Source organism: Balaenoptera borealis, assembly GCF_965194805.1.
Source record: "Balaenoptera borealis genome assembly, chromosome: 14".
Lineage (NCBI taxonomy): Eukaryota > Metazoa > Chordata > Mammalia > Artiodactyla > Balaenopteridae > Balaenoptera > Balaenoptera borealis.
The window spans coordinates 50,030,586-50,052,127 of NC_138875.1; the positions used below are offsets into that span (position 1 = coordinate 50,030,586).

The 21,542-nt window shown below is 39.5% G+C and overlaps 1 protein-coding gene across 7 annotated transcripts in view; it reads left to right on the forward strand.

Moving 5' to 3' along the window:
• The window catches only part of ZNF521 (zinc finger protein 521), a 280,467-nt gene that overhangs the window by 116,464 nt on the left and 142,461 nt on the right, over positions 1 to 21,542 (forward strand). For all 7 annotated transcript variants that reach the window (XM_082355471.1, XM_082355466.1, XM_082355467.1 and 4 more), the window contains one exon: positions 689 to 4,041. In XM_082355471.1, coding sequence (XP_082211597.1) covers positions 1,129 to 4,041 — 2,913 coding nt within the window. In that variant the 5' untranslated portion in view covers positions 689 to 1,128. The remainder of the gene's footprint in view (positions 1 to 688; positions 4,042 to 21,542) is intronic.

Below are 21,542 nucleotides of genomic sequence, written 5' to 3' on the forward strand. Positions count from 1 at the left end.
TATGCCATTCGAATCTTACAGTTATTGAAGAAATCCTGGTTGTCTTTTATTACACAAGACATAATTATTATTGTGTTTTCTGTCTTCTTTCATGTGCTTACTTTTTAATATTTTTTTGCTGCATGCAATAAGGTCTGTATCAATAAGAACCCCATAAAAGATTTTGGTCTTCAGAATTGCCTTTTTATATAAAAACAAGCAAAATGCAGAGGGAATTTTTTATTAAATATTAGACATCTGGGTTGACTGCATTAATTTTAAATCATTCCTGTAATATTTCCTCTTTTCATTTGGTCCTTCAGATGCTCACATAATATGCAAATCATTTTAGAATGAACACAAAAGAAACATTAAATATATTAAAATCTGCATTTTAATAAAATTGTCAATGCATAATATATACCTTGCTTCTAAAGAAGAATGATAAAAAGTAATAAAAGGGTAATTTAGGCACAGAACTATTTAATATCTTTTTATATTTTACAATCCAGTGAAAAGTAAATGTAGAATAAAAGCTTGGGGCTCAGATTTGAAAGTGTTCCACTCAAATATTCTCTCCTTTTTTTTTTTTTCCCTGAAAGGTTCTCGTTGGTCCCACCCTGTGTACAGTACTCTCACAGCGGTACAGTAAACTCACTCTTGAACTCTCAACACGGAAAATGAAATGTCCCGATGCTTTCTGTTGCAGATGGAGTGGATGTGGAAGATGACCCCACTTGCTCCTGGCCAGCTTCCTCACCTTCGAGCAAGGACCAGACTTCCCCCAGCCACGGAGAAGGTTGCGATTTTGGAGAGGAAGAAGGTGGCCCTGGACTCCCTTATCCATGCCAGTTCTGTGACAAGTCGTTCAGCCGTCTCAGCTACCTAAAGCACCATGAGCAGAGTCACAGCGACAAGCTGCCTTTCAAATGCACTTACTGCAGTAGGCTGTTCAAACACAAGCGGAGCCGAGATCGCCACATCAAGCTCCACACCGGAGACAAGAAGTACCACTGCAGCGAATGCGATGCCGCGTTCTCCAGAAGTGACCACCTGAAGATCCACTTGAAGACTCACACGTCCAACAAGCCATATAAATGTGCCATTTGTCGCCGTGGGTTCCTGTCCTCGAGCTCCTTACACGGACACATGCAGGTTCATGAAAGGAACAAGGACGGCCCCCAGGGTGGCTCCAGGATGGAAGACTGGAAGATGAAGGACACTCAGAAGTGCAGTCAGTGCGAGGAAGGCTTTGACTTCCCGGAGGACCTCCAGAAGCACATCGCAGAGTGCCACCCCGAGTGCTCCCCCAACGAGGACCGGGCGGCCCTCCAGTGCGTCTACTGCCACGAGCTCTTCGTGGAGGAGGCCTCCCTGATGAACCACATGGAGCAGATGCACGGCGGGGAGAAGAAGAACTCCTGCAGCATCTGCTCCGAGAGCTTCCACACCGTCGAGGAACTGTACAGCCACATGGATGGTCACCAGCAACCAGAGTCCTGCAACCCCAGCAACAGCCCTTCCCTGGTCACGGTGGGCTACACCTCCGTGTCCAGCACGACTCCGGACTCCAACCTCTCAGTGGACAGCTCGACCATGGTGGAGGCCGCCCCGCCCATCCCCAAGAGTCGAGGGAGGAAGCGGGCCTCTCAGCAAACCCCGGACATGACCGTCCCCTCGAGTAAACAGGCAAAAGTCACCTACAGCTGTATTTACTGCAACAAGCAGTTGTTTTCGAGTCTGGCGGTTCTGCAGATTCACCTGAAGACTATGCATTTAGATAAGCCAGAGCAGGCCCACATTTGTCAGTATTGCTTGGAGGTGTTGCCCTCCCTCTATAACCTCAATGAACATCTTAAGCAAGTGCACGAAGCTCAGGACCCAGGTCTGATCGTGTCTGCCATGCCCGCCATAGTCTACCAGTGCAACTTCTGCTCCGAAGTTGTCAACGACCTCAACACCCTTCAGGAACACATCCGATGTTCTCATGGATTCGCCAACCCTGCGGCTAAGGACAGCAACGCTTTTTTCTGTCCCCATTGCTACATGGGGTTCCTCACTGACTCTTCCCTTGAAGAGCATATAAGGCAGGTCCACTGCGACCTCAGTGGCTCCCGATTTGGGTCTCCAGTGCTCGGGACTCCAAAAGAACCTGTCGTAGAAGTCTATTCTTGTTCCTATTGTACAAATTCTCCAATATTCAACAGCGTTCTTAAACTGAACAAGCACATCAAAGAGAATCATAAAAACATTCCCTTGGCCCTGAATTATATTCACAACGGGAAGAAATCCAGGGCCTTGAGCCCCCTCTCTCCTGTGGCCATAGAGCAGACATCTCTTAAGATGATGCAGGCGGTCGGAGGTGCGCCCGCGCGGCCGGCGGGAGAGTATATCTGTAATCAGTGTGGTGCTAAGTACACGTCCCTGGACGGCTTTCAGACTCACCTGAAAACTCATCTCGACACTGTGCTTCCGAAACTGACCTGTCCTCAGTGCAACAAGGAGTTCCCCAACCAAGAATCCCTGCTGAAGCACGTCACCATTCATTTTATGATCACCTCCACGTACTACATCTGCGAGAGTTGTGACAAGCAGTTCACGTCGGTGGACGACCTTCAGAAACACTTGCTGGACATGCACACCTTCGTCTTCTTCCGCTGCACCCTCTGTCAAGAAGTTTTCGACTCGAAGGTCTCCATTCAGCTCCACTTGGCCGTGAAGCACAGTAACGAGAAGAAAGTCTACCGCTGCACGTCCTGCAACTGGGACTTCCGCAACGAGACAGACCTGCAGCTGCACGTGAAGCACAACCACCTGGAGAACCAGGGCAAGGTGCACAAGTGCATCTTCTGCGGCGAGTCCTTCGGCACCGAGGTGGAGCTGCAGTGCCACATCACCACCCACAGCAAGAAGTACAACTGCAAGTTCTGCAGCAAAGCCTTCCACGCCATCATCCTGCTGGAGAAGCACCTGCGGGAGAAGCACTGCGTGTTCGACGCCAAGACGCCCAACTGCGGCGCCAACGGGGCCTCGGAGCAGGTGCAGAAGGAGGAGGTGGAGCTGCAGACCCTGCTGACCAACAGCCAGGAGTCCCACAACAGTCACGACGGGAGCGAGGAGGACGTGGACACCTCGGAGCCCATGTACGGCTGCGACATCTGCGGGGCGGCCTACACCATGGAGACCCTGCTGCAGAACCACCAGCTGCGGGACCACAACATCCGGCCCGGGGAGAGCGCCATCGTGAAGAAGAAAGCCGAGCTCATCAAAGGCAACTACAAGTGCAACGTGTGCTCTCGAACCTTCTTCTCGGAAAACGGCCTCCGGGAACACATGCAGACCCACCTGGGCCCCGTCAAACACTACATGTGCCCCATCTGTGGGGAGCGCTTCCCCTCCCTCTTGACTCTGACCGAACACAAAGTCACGCACAGTAAGAGCCTCGATACCGGAAACTGCCGCATCTGCAAGATGCCGCTCCAGAGCGAAGAGGAGTTTCTAGAGCATTGCCAAATGCACCCCGACCTGAGGAATTCCCTGACGGGATTTCGCTGTGTGGTGTGCATGCAGACGGTGACCTCCACCTTAGAACTCAAAATCCACGGGACGTTCCACATGCAAAAGACGGGCAACGGGTCTGCGGTCCAGACCACGGGGCGTGGCCAGCATGTCCCCAAACTGTACAAGTGCGCGTCCTGCCTCAAGGAATTCCGTTCCAAGCAAGACCTGGTGAAACTTGACATCAACGGCCTGCCGTATGGTCTGTGCGCCGGCTGCGTGAATCTCAGTAAGAGCGTCAGCCCAGGCATCAGCAACCCTCCCGGCACGAGTCGACCAGGCCTGGGCCAGAATGAGAACCTGAGTGCCATGGAGGGTAAGGGCAAGGCCGGGGCGCTGAAGACGCGCTGTTCCAGCTGCAACGTTAAGTTTGAGTCTGAAAATGAACTCCAGAACCACATCCAAACGGTCCACCGAGAGCTGGTGCCAGACGGCAACAGCACACAGTTGAAAACGCCGCAAGTATCGCCCATGCCCAGAATCAGCCCCTCCCAGTCGGATGAGGTAAACTCGCCTTTTTAATGTTTGTTCTTTAACCTCCTCGAGAATCCGTCTCCACTTTACATTTACACTTTGCTCAGCTTTGTTTATTGTCAGGTGCCGAGAGATGCTTGGATCAAAATGCAGTGGTGCTTTTCCCCCATAGCCATTAGCTAGCAATTAACTTGCTTCTCGATAAGCAGCATTTTGGCTTGAATGGTGCAAAATAGGACTAATTCCAGACTCCCTAGGATATTGTCTTCTCTATGACTGAAGAGACCTGCACTCATGCCAACACTACCTGAGATCTGGAATCTCAGCGTAGCTTCACTGCGAGTTGAAATCCCCAGCTATGACTTGTGTGTATGGCAGAGAGATAATGACATGAAAGTAAGATGCTAGGAGCCAACACTCTGGCTTAGAGTAAATTAAAAAGAATATATATATTTGTGGATAACAAATTGGGTAGGGGTGGCCTTTTAATACCGTGTTGTCAACACTCACTGTTTCTCTTTGTCTTCTGGGTAGTGAGGAAGATGTTTCCACCAACAGGAGTTTTTTTTTTTTTTTTTTTTAAGGAATTCCTTTATTTTTATTATTTATTTATTTATTATTTTTTATTTTTAGCTGTGTTGGGTCTTCGTTTCTGTGCGAGGGCTTTCTCTAGTTGTGGCAAGCAGGGGCCACTCTTCATCGCGGTGTGCAGGCCTCTCACTATCGTGGCCTCTCTTGTTGCAGAGCACAGGCTCCAGACGTGCAGGCTCAGTAATTGTGGCTCACGGGCCTAGTTGCTCCGCGGCATGTGGGATCTTCCCAGACCAGGGCTCGAACCCGTGTCCCCTGCATTGGCAGACAGATATTCAACCACTGCGCCACCAGGGAAGCCCCACAACAGGATTTTTTAAAAGCCCCTACATTTATTAAGCACCACGCGGTCAACATTCATTTTAAAGGCACTCTCCCCAAGTCTTCGCGCTCTGGGTTTGGGTTCAAAGTGAACATGTTTTGTTTTTTTTTCGTAGTTGAAGAGTCGTTTCATGTCTTTTTTCCCATAATGAGTCTGAAAAACAAGTTCATTTACAGTGAAATAGTTTTGTAAGTCATCATTCCTTGAAGCTGAGCAGAGGATGGCTCATTTTATTATCATTTCTTTATGCTTTATCACCTGGTTTCTAATAGCTCTCTCCCCTTCCCTACCTGCCCCTATCTGGAGATCCATCCAAATGAAAACCCCAGGGAGACCTATCTCCCTTCAGTCTGGGGTCACTGCCTTTTCCTTATCTTGCCTCTGCACTCACACCCTCTCCAAGGTCCCCCTGCATCTCCCTGCAGATAGCCATCACTCAGCTGGTAGGGGAAAGCTGAGAAGACAAACGCAGAGCCCATCCTCCTGAAATGTGCATCTGTGTGACAGGCAAACTCCCAAACTTTGAAGCTGCCTTCCCTCTCTCCTCCTCAAGTAAATCCGCACCTTTCTCTCATCTAAATAAACGAAATCCTTTCAAACTGGAAGAACGTTGTTTTGATAATGGCTCATGACTCATGTGTTGGATCAAATCATTTCTTTTGAAACAAATATTTCTAGTTGTAATCATATGAAATGAATTACTTTTTCCAACTTTTTATCTCAAAAATGTTTAAACTTATAGAAAAGTTAAAGGAATAACACAGTGAACATATGTATGTGTCCGTGTATCCATTTCACAAGTTTATCAGATATGAACGTTTTGTTACATTTTCCTCTCTCTTTGCAACCTTTTTAATGAACCTGAGCTACATGAAAGTAAGTTGTAGATAACATATCTCCTAAGAAAAAGGGCATTTTCCTATTTAACCACAATATCATTAGCTCAGGCAATTATTGAAATCAGCTAAAGAAATTAAATAAATCCATACTATCATCTATAAGTCTATATTCAGATTTCCCCAAATCTCCCCCAAATGTTTTATTTTTAAATGCTTTTGAACAAGAATTCTTACAAAGTTTATGCAGAAAATTATTCCTCTCTTTTGTCTTGTTATGCTTAACATATATAGAAGAGTTTTTATATTCAGGTTTAATTTAAATAGTATATAAAAGGTGTTTAAAATGAATCTCTGTGTGTGTGTGTGAGTGTGTGTGTGTGTGTGTGTGTGTGTGTGTGACTGTGGTGGTATGTGTGCATTTAAAACCAAGCAAAATCTAGCTTTTGTGTCTTAGTAGATGGTTTATGGAGAGGCAAATGCCTGTTTCTTCTTATCTTGTTCATGGTTTAGATTTTCTGATATTTCTAAATTGCTCTATATTATACTACCACTTGAGGTGAAATATTTTAAAAATGAAGGAGGACATATGAATAGCCTTTATCTGTTAATTTGGTTAGAGTTGATTAGGAAAATTTATCTTTAAGGGATGGTCAAGTCTTCAATTATACCTAAAATCTTAATGATAATTTATAAAGCTTAACTATATGCTTCACTTACATAAAATAATATATAAAGTACTTTAAAGTACTTTTTAATTGTAATTCTTACAATAGTGTTTTTTAAGCACCTGCTACTGAAGGTTAAAAATGACTCCATGCAAAAGAGGACCTCCTTATTAAATCTGATTAGTAACTTGTAGCAGTGTCCTTAATTGACCAGATATTAAGATTCAGTTGTACATTTTTTCTTTGTGCGTTAACAGTACACTAATCTATTCAACATTTTCACCATTGTTACTATTTTTTCTTTATTATACTATTTGTCATAAAATTTTATGTGCCCACTTCCTTTCTGATACTCTCTACCATAAAAAACGTAAAGTAGACCATACTATTTGGACTTGACATAGAAAATTATCTAAACATATGTAAAGTTTTACGAAAAGGAGCCTAAAAAGAATGCATCGGCAAGAAAAAGACATATAATAAATATTAATTTGTTCCCATTTTTTGTTAGCCAAGTTAAGCTTCTATGACCTCTCATTGTGAGTATTATGTAAATTTTTCACCAGTGGAAGTAAAGGCAAAGTTATTACATGAGGCTTTGCCAAAAGACAGGCATGCCATGTGGGACTAAACTTTATCACAAAAAGAAGTATCACATGTATGTCCATTGACTTAGATGTCCTAGGTAGGAACTGAAGGACTTAGCAATGTAGGTGGTATTTTCACCTCTTCTTCTTGCTGAGGATTGAGGCTTCAGAATAGAAAAGAAGAGAATAAAACCTGAGTACCTAGATGTTGTCAAGAACCAGATTAGATTTTTCTGGGCTATGACTTACAGTCACATAAGGGTATTGATAGATGCTGGAATGCATCTTTCAAAGACTGAAAAGAATGTTACTTGGTCGAGACTAGAGTACCTATTTAAAAGGTATTTAGATATAATCTAGGGAAGGATAAGTACTATATAAACCCATATAATCCAAGAAATAGATGAAAGCCTAGGCATATGACAATTAAAGAAGAATAATATTAGGTAGCTGTCATATGATGGAGAAATTTGGAATTGAAGACAGAAGATCTGAATTTGAACTCCCATTTCTTCTGCATGCTGATTTCTGAATTTGTGAAAAATGTTCTCTTTGTACCAAAATTCTATAATTATTAGTCTAAATTTGCCATGGAGACTTTGTTTTGAATAAAATATTTGGGGGAACCTAATCATTTCTATTTCCTCCTCAAAGGTTGACTGTGATATAAATTTGTACCTGCAGTGATTCCATAAATGGTAGAGAGAATTTGAGAGAGAAAGAACACTGGACATCTAGCTTTTTCCACACGTGAAACACCTCGCAGACTTACTGGCATTTACTATGTGTTGAATAAATGTTAGTTCTTCTTTTGGAGTTCGTTGACACTGGTTTGGCTCCCTGGTCAGGTGCTGCCCTATATGGACCTCAAAATGTTGTCTCATGATGATATTGGAAGCATGTGTCCATCTGCCATGGTTTCCTTAAGATCCTTCATATCCAGATTTCTCTGAGGGATGATATATTCACATTTCAATTCACATCATCCCCACAATTCTGTTGAAATTGCTCTTGCAAGGGTTACAAATTATCTCCATGTTTCTAGATGCCTGTACGGTGCCACAGAATCAAAGCTAGAAGGGACAGTGGAGATCGTCTGATTAAGCTGCCTTATTTTACAGACAACAAAACAGACCCACATAAATTGAGATCGGTCTAAGGTCACAGTTAATAAGTGGTAGACGAGAGACTCCGAGAATCCAGGTCTCCCAACTCCAGACTCAAGACTCTCTTTTCGTAATTCCACTGGCACTTTCCTCTAGCTGCAATCTCATCCTTGTCCTTTTCACAAAATCCTCTCGGTGTTGCAGTCTTATTTTCTCTTGTCATTCACTTCCTCCATCCTCCTCAAGGGATCTTCTGCTTCTATTGCTGCACCTCAACTGACTGTTCTAAGGTCTCTACCGACCTAGTAGACTGGTCTGGACTGACATAATGCTTTTGGTTTTTTTTAAAGAGAATTTATCGTAGTTTACCTGCTTCTGTACTTATCACCGTTGGCCATTCCCTCCTAATTGAACCTCTGTCTTCCTTCCTGTTTCCCTTCGTGCCTCTTTGAATGTTCCGTAGCACTCTCTGTCCTCTCCCTGCTTCTGCAAGATAGTGTCCCCATTGCTACTGTCACTCTACTGACCCCCCCGCTTCACGTGGCCTCATCCACTCCCAGGGTTTCAACCACCACTTTTACCGATGACTCTCCAAATGGTGTTTCCAAAAGACGGGAGGGAACTTATGGGGGCTGATGGTAATATTCTGTATCTTGATTGTGCTGGTGGTTACAAGACTGTGTGCATTTACTAATACTCACCAGATGTAAATTAGTGACTTTTTGCATGTGAGTTACACCTCAGTGAAGCTATTGCCAAAAAAAAAGGTGTCTTTGACTCAAACCTCTCCTCTGAAATTCAGACTCATACACACAGCTGCCTGCTGGATATATATGCACTCACATGTTCCTGTGAACTTCAAACTCAATGGGTCCAAAATAGAAATCATCCTTTCTCCAAACCTGCTTTTTTTCTCAGGTATTCTATTTCACTTGTGGATCCATTGATCTTCTTAGTCTTTTCTTTTTCTCCACATCCAGTTGGCCATCCAGCCATCTCGATTTCTACTCATATGTATTTCTGAATCAATCCCCTCTTCTCCATCCTCTTACCACATTTTAAGTTCAATCTCTAAACTACTGAAGCAGCCTCGTAACTGTTCCCTCTGACTTTAGTGTTCATACTTTCAGATCCATCCCCACAGAGCTGCCAGAACAATCTATCTGAAACACAAACCTGAATAACATGCCCCTCCCTATTTGGAACATTTTAAGTGCTCTGCACCTCCATCCCTATAGGATGATGTCATAACCCTTTTATTGTGAAATATAAGACTCTGTAGGTCCCTGGTAAAATTTCTCCCTCTTTCCTTACCTTTCACCTTATTCTGTACTTGGAGGTGCTTTAATTAACCCGCACACAACATGCTGCCTCTGTATCTTGCTAAGGCTGTCCAGTTCCTTCTGCCCAAATAATCCCTCTCCTCCTGACTGCCCTCTGTCTTCCATGAGGTTGTCCATCTTTCCCTTTAATTGGAGATCAGCTACTCTAGAAGGCCTCCTCTGACCACAGCTTATCACCACAAACATCTCCCTTCTCCTGGAATGCCCTGTCTATACAATATGTTATAAATTTCATGTGAAAATTGTTACAGTGCTTTATAATTATCTATGTACATTTCTCTTTTCTTCCCCTGAATTCCTTGGGGCAAGAATTTACTCAATCTGATATTCCTAAGCCCTATGCTAATGCCAGGCCCATCGTAGGCAGGTGCCTCAGTGCTGTGTCTGGCTGGTGGCTCTCCCAGAGCCTTTCCCCATACAGGGCAGTAGCATGGCAGGACAGCTGGCCGCCTGGCTTTGTTTCATTCAAGAACCACCTGACACAGTGACTGGAACCTGAAGTTATTAAATAAATTTGTGTTGTTCTTCTGCGCGTGTTAACTGTAGGATTGCTGTTTATATTTTTACCGCATTTGGACTCAAATCTTGTTTCGTTGTTACTGAAGTGCTGTTCTAGATATTCAGAGCGTGTACGGGTCTGCTGATGTTATCCCACTCCACTTCAACGTCTGCTTTCTCAAGGAAGTTGTAATTGTCCTGCCAAGGTTGCCAGTGGCCTCCAGGTTCATCTCCGTAGCACTCTGCAGGGTGGACAATTCTTGCCTTGCCGTGCCTCTCTCTGACTTCATGGCGTTCCCGCTCCTAGTTTTCTTCCTACTTCTGCCTTTGGAGATTTCTCGTTCTATGCCTGTCCTAAAAGTGTAGGAATTCTTCGATGCTCAACCTTAGTCCTCTTTTACTTCTCTGTCAACTCTCTCCATAGGCATCTCCTCTATTCATGTAGCTGCAACTATTTCTTTGCTAAGAATTCCCAAATTTATGTTTCTAGCCTAGATCTCCTCTTAGTTCCAGATTACTGTGTTCCACTGGCAGCTTGACTTTGCCATTTGTATCTCGTTTAGACTTCTGAAGTGTAACGTGTACCTACTAAAAGCTCTTGATTCTCTCTCCTGAAGCCTATCTTTTTTCCTAACTTCCATCATTTTTGGTAAAGGGATCTACCCTACACCCAATTACCCGAGCAAGAAACCCGGGAATCACTCCTGATTCCTCCCTTTCCCTCTTTCCACACATCTAATCTATTAATAAGTTCTGTGGATTCCACCTCCAGTGAGTATCCCATCCCCTTCTTTCCATCCCCAAAGCCGTCATTGTGGTCCAGGCTACAGTCATTTCTGGCCTCCTGAGAGAGTCCTCTCCTTCATCTTCTGCCTGCTTCCCATCCATTCTTCATGCTGAAGTGGGAAGGAGGCCTGTGGACATGTCAATCTCATGATGTCACATAAAATTCTTCAGTGGCTTCCCATTTCCCTCAAATAAAATTCCAACCTCTCACCAGTTTGTGAGACCATGCATATCCTGGCCGGCCTGGCTGGCCTCACCGTGTCCCGGTTGGCTCTTCCTCGTGCACTGCACCCAGCCTCCCAGCCTCCAGGGGGATGGGGGGGGGGTGGGGGTTCTGCTTTTGAGTCTTCACATGTGCTCCTTCCTCACTTGGCCTGCACTTCTGAGCCAGCCTCTCTGCACCCACCACCGGTTCTTTCTCGGCTGTCAGGTGGGCCTTCCCTGAAAATCTTATCAAAGTTGGTTTCCTTCTGAAGATTTTCTTTTAAAATAGTTGTTTTTGTCTACTTGTTTATTTCCTTCTTCCCCTTTCTCACCTATGAACATCCAACAGCTTAACATAAGAGCTTAATAAATATCAATTGAATAAATGAACATAGTGTAAGTACTTCAAAATGACAAAAGTAGTGTATACTCCATCTTTGGATGTATTTGCAGGTATATCTAGTAACTAACACACATAGATGTAGACAAGTTTACCCAAAAGTACTGAGATGCTTTAAAATTAGGTGTGATCTAAAAATATTAAATAAGCTAAAAGGCTTGAAAGTTCTAACAATTCAGAGATCATCTTCGGTGTGAAGGTCTGTTTTAAGTGTGTCTCAAAGTCAATATTCTTCCTTTATAGTTCTTACACTGAAAATAGAAACGTACATGTTGACATGCTTAAGCTCCAGAGTTCTTTTTTGTTTTGTATAATAAAAATTTCCGTAAGAGGTTGAAAGAAAAATGTCAAAGTTTTTGTCTGTCAAATTGCTGGTATTAAGTTTTGCTAAGCTAAAGGAGCAAAAATAAATGAGTTACGTTTCCTCTAAATAAACAATAGCTTAAAATTAAGTAGAAAAATTACATGACCAAATAGATTTGTAAAATTCAAGATGTTCTTGGAATAGACTTAGTTGCTTTTCCAAGTTTAATCTGCTTTCAGATTTATTGTTGTTGTGCTCAGTATTTGTTTGGCATCTACAATGCACTAGAACGGGGGGTTAATGACCCCTGGCATGAGTATCGGGGTGTGGGACATGGAAGCAGCTGCCTCTCATCCACTATCCCTAGTCCCATGTTCACCAAGCGGTGATCCTTGCATCACACATTGAATTTGCTACCACTACCATCCCTAGATTTTCTGTACTTACTTCCAGTTCTGGATTTTTTGCTGATGCTTTCCATACGCATACAGTGTCTTTTAGAACATATGGAATTCAGAAGTAAGAATGTTTTTGTATACCACCATGAATCTTGAATTGCTCATGTTTGTCCATTGAGTACTAGGCCAAAGAGTTTGAAATCACCCTCTGTAGCGGTAGAATTCTGTTTAGCAGGAGCATTTTACATGTAGCTGAAATTATATCGAAGTAGAGGTTAGTGAATATCTACTTAAGGTACTTTTGAATAATGAAAGAAAATGGAAAGCTACATTCTGGATCTCTTATTACTGGATGGCTCCCCTCTCTGCGTAATATAGATGCAGTTTTCTAGTAGATGTACTTTATGTTTCCAGAAATTTAACAGCCTAATTATGAGACCCTTGTAAAGGCTTTTAAAAAAACTAAATAGCCAGTTCCTTATTTGTATATATTTTTTCACCTTTTAAATGTGCATGTTTTTAAGGGTTCTATTTTTAATATGTTTTTTTCTTCCCTTACCCTCATTTCCTATTACTGAATTATTATCCCATACAGATGAGTGAAATATCAAATTTCAACCTGTAACCTCTCGTTAAGCCCCGTCCTAGATTTTCAGTTAACTTGTTTGACATTACTGGTTGAACATTGTGCTAGCCATTTGATCAAATCAAATCATAATTTCTTTTTTTTCTCTCCAGTTTTTGTCTGTGTTCCATGATTCTCCTAATTATTCTTGTCTGAAACTTTGTATGTATCTCCTAAATCTTGTTTGGTCTCCTAACCTTTTGAGTTGGTCACTCTCCAGGTGCTGTATTTTCTCTTCTGTTTGCATCTCCTGCGTTCTCTCTCCAGTGCAAGTCTTATCCTTGTAAACTAACTGATCTCTTTTACTCTCTTCCTATCATAATTCACAACAGATTTAAAAGTTTAGGATCTCACAAATCACATTTTCTGACCACAATACATATACGTTATAAATAAAAAAGTTATTTTTTAAAACCCCATAAATTTTATTTTACTTTTATAAATTCATTATTTATTTATTTATTTGTTTGTTTGTTTGTTTGTGGCTGCGGTGGGTCTTTGCTGTTGCGCATGGGCTTTCTCTAGTTGTGGCGAGCGGGGGCTACTCTTCGTTGCAATGCGTGGGCTTCTCATTGCGGTGGCTTCTCTTGTCATGGAGTGTGGGCTCTAGGCACGTGGGCTTCAGTAGTTGCGGCACATGGGCTCAGTAGTTGTGGCTCGCGGGCTTTAGAGCACAGGCTCTGTAGTTGTGGCACACAGGCTTAGTTGCTCTGCGGCATGTGGGATCTTCCTGGACCAGGGCTCAAACCCGTGTCCTCTGCATTGGCAGGCGGATCCTTAACCACTGCGCCACCAGGGAAGTTCCCAAAACCCCATAAATTTCAAAATTAAACCACCCATGGAACAAAGAGGGCATGGAAATAGCAATTAAAAACACTTCAAACTGAAAGACAACTATATTTTAAAACTTGTGAGATATAAATTAAAGCAGTATTTAGAGGGAAAGTTATTAGAACATAAAAATACATATTAGAAAATTTTAAAAAGCTTAATATCAATGTGATAAAAATCAAACTTAAGACATTAGGAACAGAACAAGAAAACAAACCCATAAAAAATAGAAACGAAGGAAATAGTAAAGCTAAGAGCAAAAAGTAATGAAATGTAAAACAAACAACAAGGAGGCCAACAAAGTAAAACATTAATTTTTTGAAATGACTAACAAAGTTTACAAACTTCTGGTGAGATTAATCAGGGTAAAACAACAAGAAATAAACAATATGAATAATGAAGGGGGAGTCATAACTTCACATGTGCAGAAGTTAAAAAGATAGTAGGGGAACCACTACACATATCAGAATGACTGAAATAAAAAAGAATACATAAATTCTTTTTTGCAAGAATGAAGAGCAATTGGAACTCTCTTACTTTACTGGTGAGAGTATAATTTTGTATAACTGCTTTCAAAAACTGTTGGGCAGTATATACTAAAGTTGATTACTAGCCTACTCTACGACCTATCAAGTCTATTCCTAGGTTTATATCTAAGAGAAATGAATGCACATGTTTAACAAGTAATGAACAAGAATATTCATAGTAGCTTTTGCATATAAGCTTTAAGCGGGAGTCGAAGTGTCTGTCAAAATAGAATAAATGTATAAATACATTCATACAATGATTATGAATTTTATTTCATTCATATGATGGACTACTACACAAATAAAGAAGAATGAACTACCGCTATGTAACAACCTGGAATATTCATATACAAAATGATGAAAAAAAGGAACCACACACATCCTACTACACAATTCCATTCATATAAAATTTAAGAATGGGCAAAACTAATTTCTGATAATTGAAGTCAGAATAGTTACCTTTGGGATGATATCAACTAGGAAAGGGCGGAAGGAAACATTCTAGAAATGTTCCATATCTAGATCTATGTGGTGGTTACACTGGTATTTGTAAAATTCCGTAAATCAGGCATATTCTTAAGGTTACAGCAGTTTACTATACATATGTTATTTCTCAATAAAAATTTTACAGAATGCACCAAAAACACACAAAATAAAGAAGAGTAAGATAATACTGTGAAGAACTTTATGCTAATAACTGGATAATTTTGATTATATGGGAACAGTCTTAGGATGATATGTTACCAAAGCTGGCTCAAGAAAAAGAGAGAGGAGTAGAATGATTCCATAAATATTAAAGAGTTAATAAATTGTTGAAAACCTTCCCACAAAGAAAATACCAGAACATACACATAATTCCAAAGCTGTGCCAGAAAGTATAAAAAGAGCGAACACTCCAGTTCATTTAATGAATCTAGTATAACCTTGATGTCAAAACCAGACAAAAATGTAAAATGAAAATTTAGGCCAGTTTTACTCATGATTTTATATTTTAAACTTTTAAACAAAATGTAAACAAACTAAATTCACACTGGTAAAAAATGATTTTTGTACTATAACCAAAATGATTTTATCACAAGAATACAAGGTGGGTTCAACCTCAGGAAATCAATTAATTAATTTTACCACATTAACAGCTTAAAGGAGATAAATTATATGTTTATCTCAAGAGTTGCAGAAAAAACTAAATTCAACATACTTTTGTGATCAAAAAGAACACTTAATTAGGGATAGGCAGTAATTTCCTTACCATTATAAAGACTGTTTAAAATATCGGCTTCAGCAAGCATCATCATTAGTGGCGAAATTTTAATGCAATTATTATTTTATAATAAAATCACTAATAAGGCTTCCTGGGTGATTTAACCAACAATATAAGATAAAACAAAAATGAATTTACTAATAAAAAAACAGGTAACAGTGAAATTGAAAAGAACCAAATTAAACTCATTTAGAGGTCATATGTTTGTTTGTAAAACAAAATCCAAAGAATCTAAAGACAAACTATTGTAATGAATAAAACTTTAGCAAAGTTGCTGGCTACCAAATCAAATCATACAAGTTAATTCGATTTTTATTCATCACCAAAAATGTTAGAAAATATGAATTTTAAAATAATTCCATTTATAATAAGCTCAAAAATAGTTACTTAGAAATAAATCTTATAAGGTGTGCAAGACTATGGAGAAAATGATAAAACATTATTAAAAGATATTGTTAAAGACCTAAATAAATGATCAGATTTAACTTGTTCAGGAATAGGAAGACTCAATACTGTTAAGCTCTCAATTATCCCTAATTTGATCTGTGGACTCACAGCTATTCTAGTGAAAATTTCTACAGGTTTTAAAGTGTATTTTAAAAAATTTTTTTTTTTTTGGAACTTGACAAGCAGATTCAAAAATGTATACTGAAGAACAAAAGGTCAAGAATAGCAAAGATACTCTTGAAGAAAAAGAGCAGGCGGGGTAGGATTTGTCCTACTCTGTAGTCAATTTATAATAAATCTGCAGTAATTAGGATGACATGATATTTGTCCACAGAACAAAATAGAGATTCTCCGAAAGAGATATCAGACTGAATAGAGTAGAGCTGTCTTTGCACCTCAGTGGGGGAATGAATGGAGTATTCAACTTGTTAGCCATAGAGAAAAACAAAATAAAATTGAGCCCCTACTCACGTGTGTAAAAATGTGTGAAAGAACAAAACCATAAATCATAGAAAAAAATAGAATTTTTTATGACCTTAGATTAGGGAAAGATTTCTCAAATAAGACCCAGAGAGTATAAATCACAAATAAAATGATTGATATGTTCATCTACATTAAAAATAATAACTTCTATTTACCAAAAGTTACCATAAAGTGAGCAAAAATAAGAGCTCCAAGATAATAAAATATATTTATAACACATATAGTTGGAAAAAGTATTAGTTTCCTAAATAGATAAGAAATAGCCACAAATTAACAGGAGAACTCAAATCACCAAATAAGAAAATATGAAATTAACATGAACAGGCATTTCACAAAGAGGAAACATGAAGATCCAGTAAACATGTGAAAATGTTTAATCCTCATCAGTAATATGGGAAATGCAAATTCAGACAGAGAATAATAGATGGTTTGAGAAGACCACACAGGAAGCTAAGTTGGGCACACAGGTGTTTGTTTAATAGTTACTATTTATATATTACTTATGTTTACTGTTTGTAAGCATTTAATATTTAACTTAAAAAGCAAAATAATCAGAACCATAGTATGCAATCAGTATCACTTATCATAAATATAAGATAAATATAAAAGTAATACAATTAATACAAAATAATGTTTTAAAAATTCTAGCTATACTCATACCTGCAAAGGTTTGTCTGTCTGAAACCTGTTCTTTCATTGTTACAAGTAAATTTGTCAAGGTTTGTAGAGGTATTAAAGACATATTAGCATCTTAGTGAGACTTTTTTCTTTTGTGTAATTAGAAAGAGCCGTATCCATGCTTTATAGTTGAGGTGGTGCATATCTCACACTTTGGGGAACATTAATCTATAGCATTAACTTTTTATTCCTCGTCTGGTGCTTCAACTTAAGGTAAATTTATTCATTTCCTGCAATGTACAAGGCATTAGGCTATCAGGTTTGTAAAGAGGATGAGCATTATACGAATATGGTTATTTGAATACATGTCTCTCTTCCCAGTATAGCCCCCTGAGGGCTTATAGTTTACTAGGAAAAAATTAATGTATAGCAACAAATACAGTATAAAGTAGAATGGAATATGTGCCTTAATAGAAGTACTAGTGAAGTGCTACAGTAGTTCAGAGGAGATAGCAAATAACCAGGCAGGAGTTCGCTTTGCAGGTATCTGTGTAAAGAGGAAGCAAAGCGGAAAGAACTCCCAAGCAAAAGTCCGAAGGCAGCAGCGTGCCTGGCAGGCTTAGGAATAGCAAGGGGCTAAGCGTGGCTGCAGCACAGGGAGCCAGAGTGAGGGGGGCAGGCAGGGCTGAGGGCTTCATGGTATCCTCCGTGCTTCTCAGGAGAGTTTCTTAACACGCCATAGGTTCTCAGTCAACACTTGTAAATAATTGAAAGCTGGTGATGAAAACAAACGGAAAAAGAAACAAAGAAGGAACCACACATAAATAGAACATAAGACTTCTCCTAAGTATGTAATAGACTACGCAATTCGTGTCGTAAAGAGATTGAGTGGCAGGTGAAATCCTATAAAAAAAATCCCCATGTCAAGGCAAAAGATTGATTTTGTTCAGTTAAACATTATATTACATAAGCAAGCCTTCAACTGAGTCTGAACATGTTTTGTTATTCCGAGATTGCCCCTATGGGTGTGGAGAGTTTACGCTTAAGCCACATAACGTAGTAGAAGAAAATACTGTACTTAGAGAAAAACCGAGTTCAAATAACAGTTGACAGAACCATCTGTGTGATCTTAACTAGTCTTTCCTAAGCTTGAGTTCCTTCATTGCTAACATGGGCATAATCCATATTTTGCCTACTTTATAGTGTTATTGTAAAGAGCAGATCATATGTTTGTAAGAAAGTTCTTGGTAAACTGAAGCACCTGACAAATGTTGCCTATGGTACAGCATTTATATAATATCTGCGTATAAGTCAGCACATATCCCTATGTATGTATGTACACATTCATATAATTTATATCTAAAATGTGCTTCAGTTAATTTATTACTATAATCAAGAATAATTTTATCTAATACTAGAACTATGGATTATTTGGTAAAAATGCATTGAAATCAGTCATCATGTGTCTACAAAGTTGATTATATAGAAAAGCATAATCAAATATTAAAACAAATATAGAAGCAATGAAATCCAAGGGACAAAGAGAATGTAAAAGCCACAAAGATAAAATATTATTCAGAGATAGCATCAGGCAACAATAAATATAAAAGGTAGAAAAACGTGTAAATAGATGAGAGTATAGGTGGAAAAAGGAATTATAGATAAGAAATCGAAAATGTCCAATAGTATTATTGGATTGAAACATATCATGGAGAGCAGGAGAGCAAAAAAAATCTTGGGGAAATAATATCTAAGAAAGTTAAAAATTGTAAATGAAAGGCATAGTAAGTGAATACCAAAATAAGACACTTTCTCCTAAGCTCAAGAAGCAAGTGAATAGTTTGAGAGGTGGTTAATTTTAAAGAACTATTATTTGTTTGCCTAAAACTCACTAGCCATTTTCTTCATGGATCAAATATATTTACATTCTGGGGAAAGAAAAGTGGTGAAAGTTTTGCTTTTTTTTTTGTCCTTGGACAGGATTTATAATTTAGATGCATAACCTCTTGATTTATTTTTGTAACAGAGTACTATGTTTTAAAAATTACTAGTAAGTGATTGAGAGATATTTTGAAGCAGAGATATACCATGATTAGAAATCAAAGTGGCATTGATAAACCGAGCTTGACAAAGTCTGATGTTAACGTACTCCTCTTAAGATAAATCTAAGGATTATCTTGTGTATTTTATAAGTGTGGCTTACAGTAAGGAAGCAAAAATGAGCTTCCTGATTTCATAAGAGCTCATGATAAAGAAATGTCCAGAAATACAAATTTAATTATGAAAGCGACCACATGTTTAATAAAGATCATTTTTTAAGAAAAAGTAAGAGGAAGAACAGAAGAGTGGAAAGAGTTGGGGGGGGGGGTAGAAGGAAGGGTGGGAGGGGAGGACTACATGACCAGATAAGATAGTTGAAAAACTGGCAGGAAGCCCTCTAAGTTTAATGTCTATACCCACTAGGACTGGAAAATTGAAATTGTTTTGGTGGAAGACAGATCCTTTTAGCACCATTAATTGGATCTGGATTGATATCATTTTGTTATACAAATTTAAACGATGCCAAAGCAGACATTCCCCAACTGCTGATATTAATTTGCATCTAGTTCATTCATTCATTCAACAGTTATTGAGTTTCAGACACGTGGCAGGCAGTGTGCAAAGACACTGAGTACACAATGACAAACATCATAGATATTGTTTCATGTTTCTCTTGGCAAAGAATTAAACCTTCTAAAAGCAGATATACCCACATATAGTGAATCATGTACATATTAAGATGGTGAGGAGTTGATAGGATTGGAAAAAGGGATATTCTCAAATGCCTTGTAAGGATAGTCACATTGAAATTACAAAATGTCTTTTAAAAGAATGACTGACTTATCACCTGGACTTTTAAAGAATATCGAGAAAATATTACAGTGCTTGCCTTGCACAGATTCTATATAAAATGTCTAATTTCATATTACCATCTTTTTCTTAATGTTTCCCCTCGTATTCTATACTGTAGAGTAATGCTCTCAAGGCCCTGTTGGGAAAGGGCCCCATATTGTCTTTTATATTTTGGGATATTTTTAATTTGAAAAATGTCTAGCTTTATAAGATATATTATCAATAATAATTATGCAGAGGTTTTTCAGGTCCACAGTTTAATTTTCTGGGATAATCTGAAGGAAGGCTGGGTCTTATCTGGTTGTACTATGCAGAATTTAGGTGTTTTTGGTGGCAGCAATCTGGTTCCCTCCAGTAAATTTCTCTGAAAACACTTACTCTTGAGTATACTTATAAAAAGCCCAAATCAGTTCTCTTCTGTGTGGTTCAGACACTCCTTCATAAATGCTCCGTGTCAGGCAGTGTGCTTGGGTGATGGAGCTGTAGAGGGGAAATAAGACATAGTTCCTTAAGTGACAGGAGACCTTAGAATGTAATGTGAATAGATGCTTTGAATATAATATAGTAAATTCCAAGCTAAAAGTAGGCACTGAGAAATGAGTACCCCCCAAAGAAGGCAGCAGGTAGTAGAAAGAACCAGCGATGGAGAGGTGGCTATGAAAGCCATTCTGCAGCACACGTCCAGGAGGAGACACAGTAAGCTTCAAGCAGGATAACGAGCCAGCGTGGCAGTAGTTACCAATTCCTTTTTGTAAATGTGCACACCCATCATATAAATGTGGGTGTATTCATGGTGACCCAGAGTTCTAGGCTTGCTAGAAATTTCTGTGAGTCACTTTCTGTGAGTCACAGACAAGGACACTTCATCTCTCTGGGGACCTCACTTTGATTGTCTGTGATGAGGAAATTGAAATATTCACTTGTCCCTCTCAATTCTCAAACTCCCCAATATTCTATATAAGCTTGTGCTAGTACCTTTGAAAATATGAAGAATATGGTGGCATTTTATTCTATTCTTAAAAGATATTTTTGGAATGATGAATGAGGAGGGATTGAAGAAATCCAAATAATTTCAGTTAAATCAAGGGATTAAAAGAACCCCACCACCTATATATTTATATACATGGTAACTGCACAGTATGTTTTAGAATAGGTAAAGTCAAAGCAACAGACCTCTATCCTTAAAAACTTACTGTTGAAGAGTACAAGCAACAAGAATAAAAAAGTAAACACCCACGTTGTTGTGTGGGTGTTATTGCTAACAAGCTTTACGGAGCAGGTGGGATTTTAGAAGCAATCTGAAGGAGAAGAGAAGGGTGGTGTGACACGCTTCAGTAGGAAAGCGGTTCAAGTGGAAGGGATGGACGAGAGAAGGCAGAACCCGAAATGAAAATAGGGAGGAAGAGAGAAGCGAAAAAAAAAACTGCTGGGAGTAGGAGGACAGGAGGTAATATATCTCATTGGAATAAGAGTGATAAAGGACCAGGCGATTTGGGCAGATACAGGGTAACTGAAATGACCCAAATAAGAGGGAGGGTGTTCTGTAGACGAAACACACACTACCAGAATGTGCAGTATTCCTTTCACAGAAGAATAGCTACAAGGATAGATTAGGAATATAAACAAAAGGGAATCACTGTGACTCCACAGGAGCTTTCATCTAAAGAGAAGTGGAAGGAAGCAAAGATTTTTTTATTTTACAATGAACAGGTATGAATCATTCACACATTAATTGATTGAGTGTAAATATTTACGTTATGTATTGCATAGATACAAATGGGTAAGACAGAGCCCTCTCCCTACC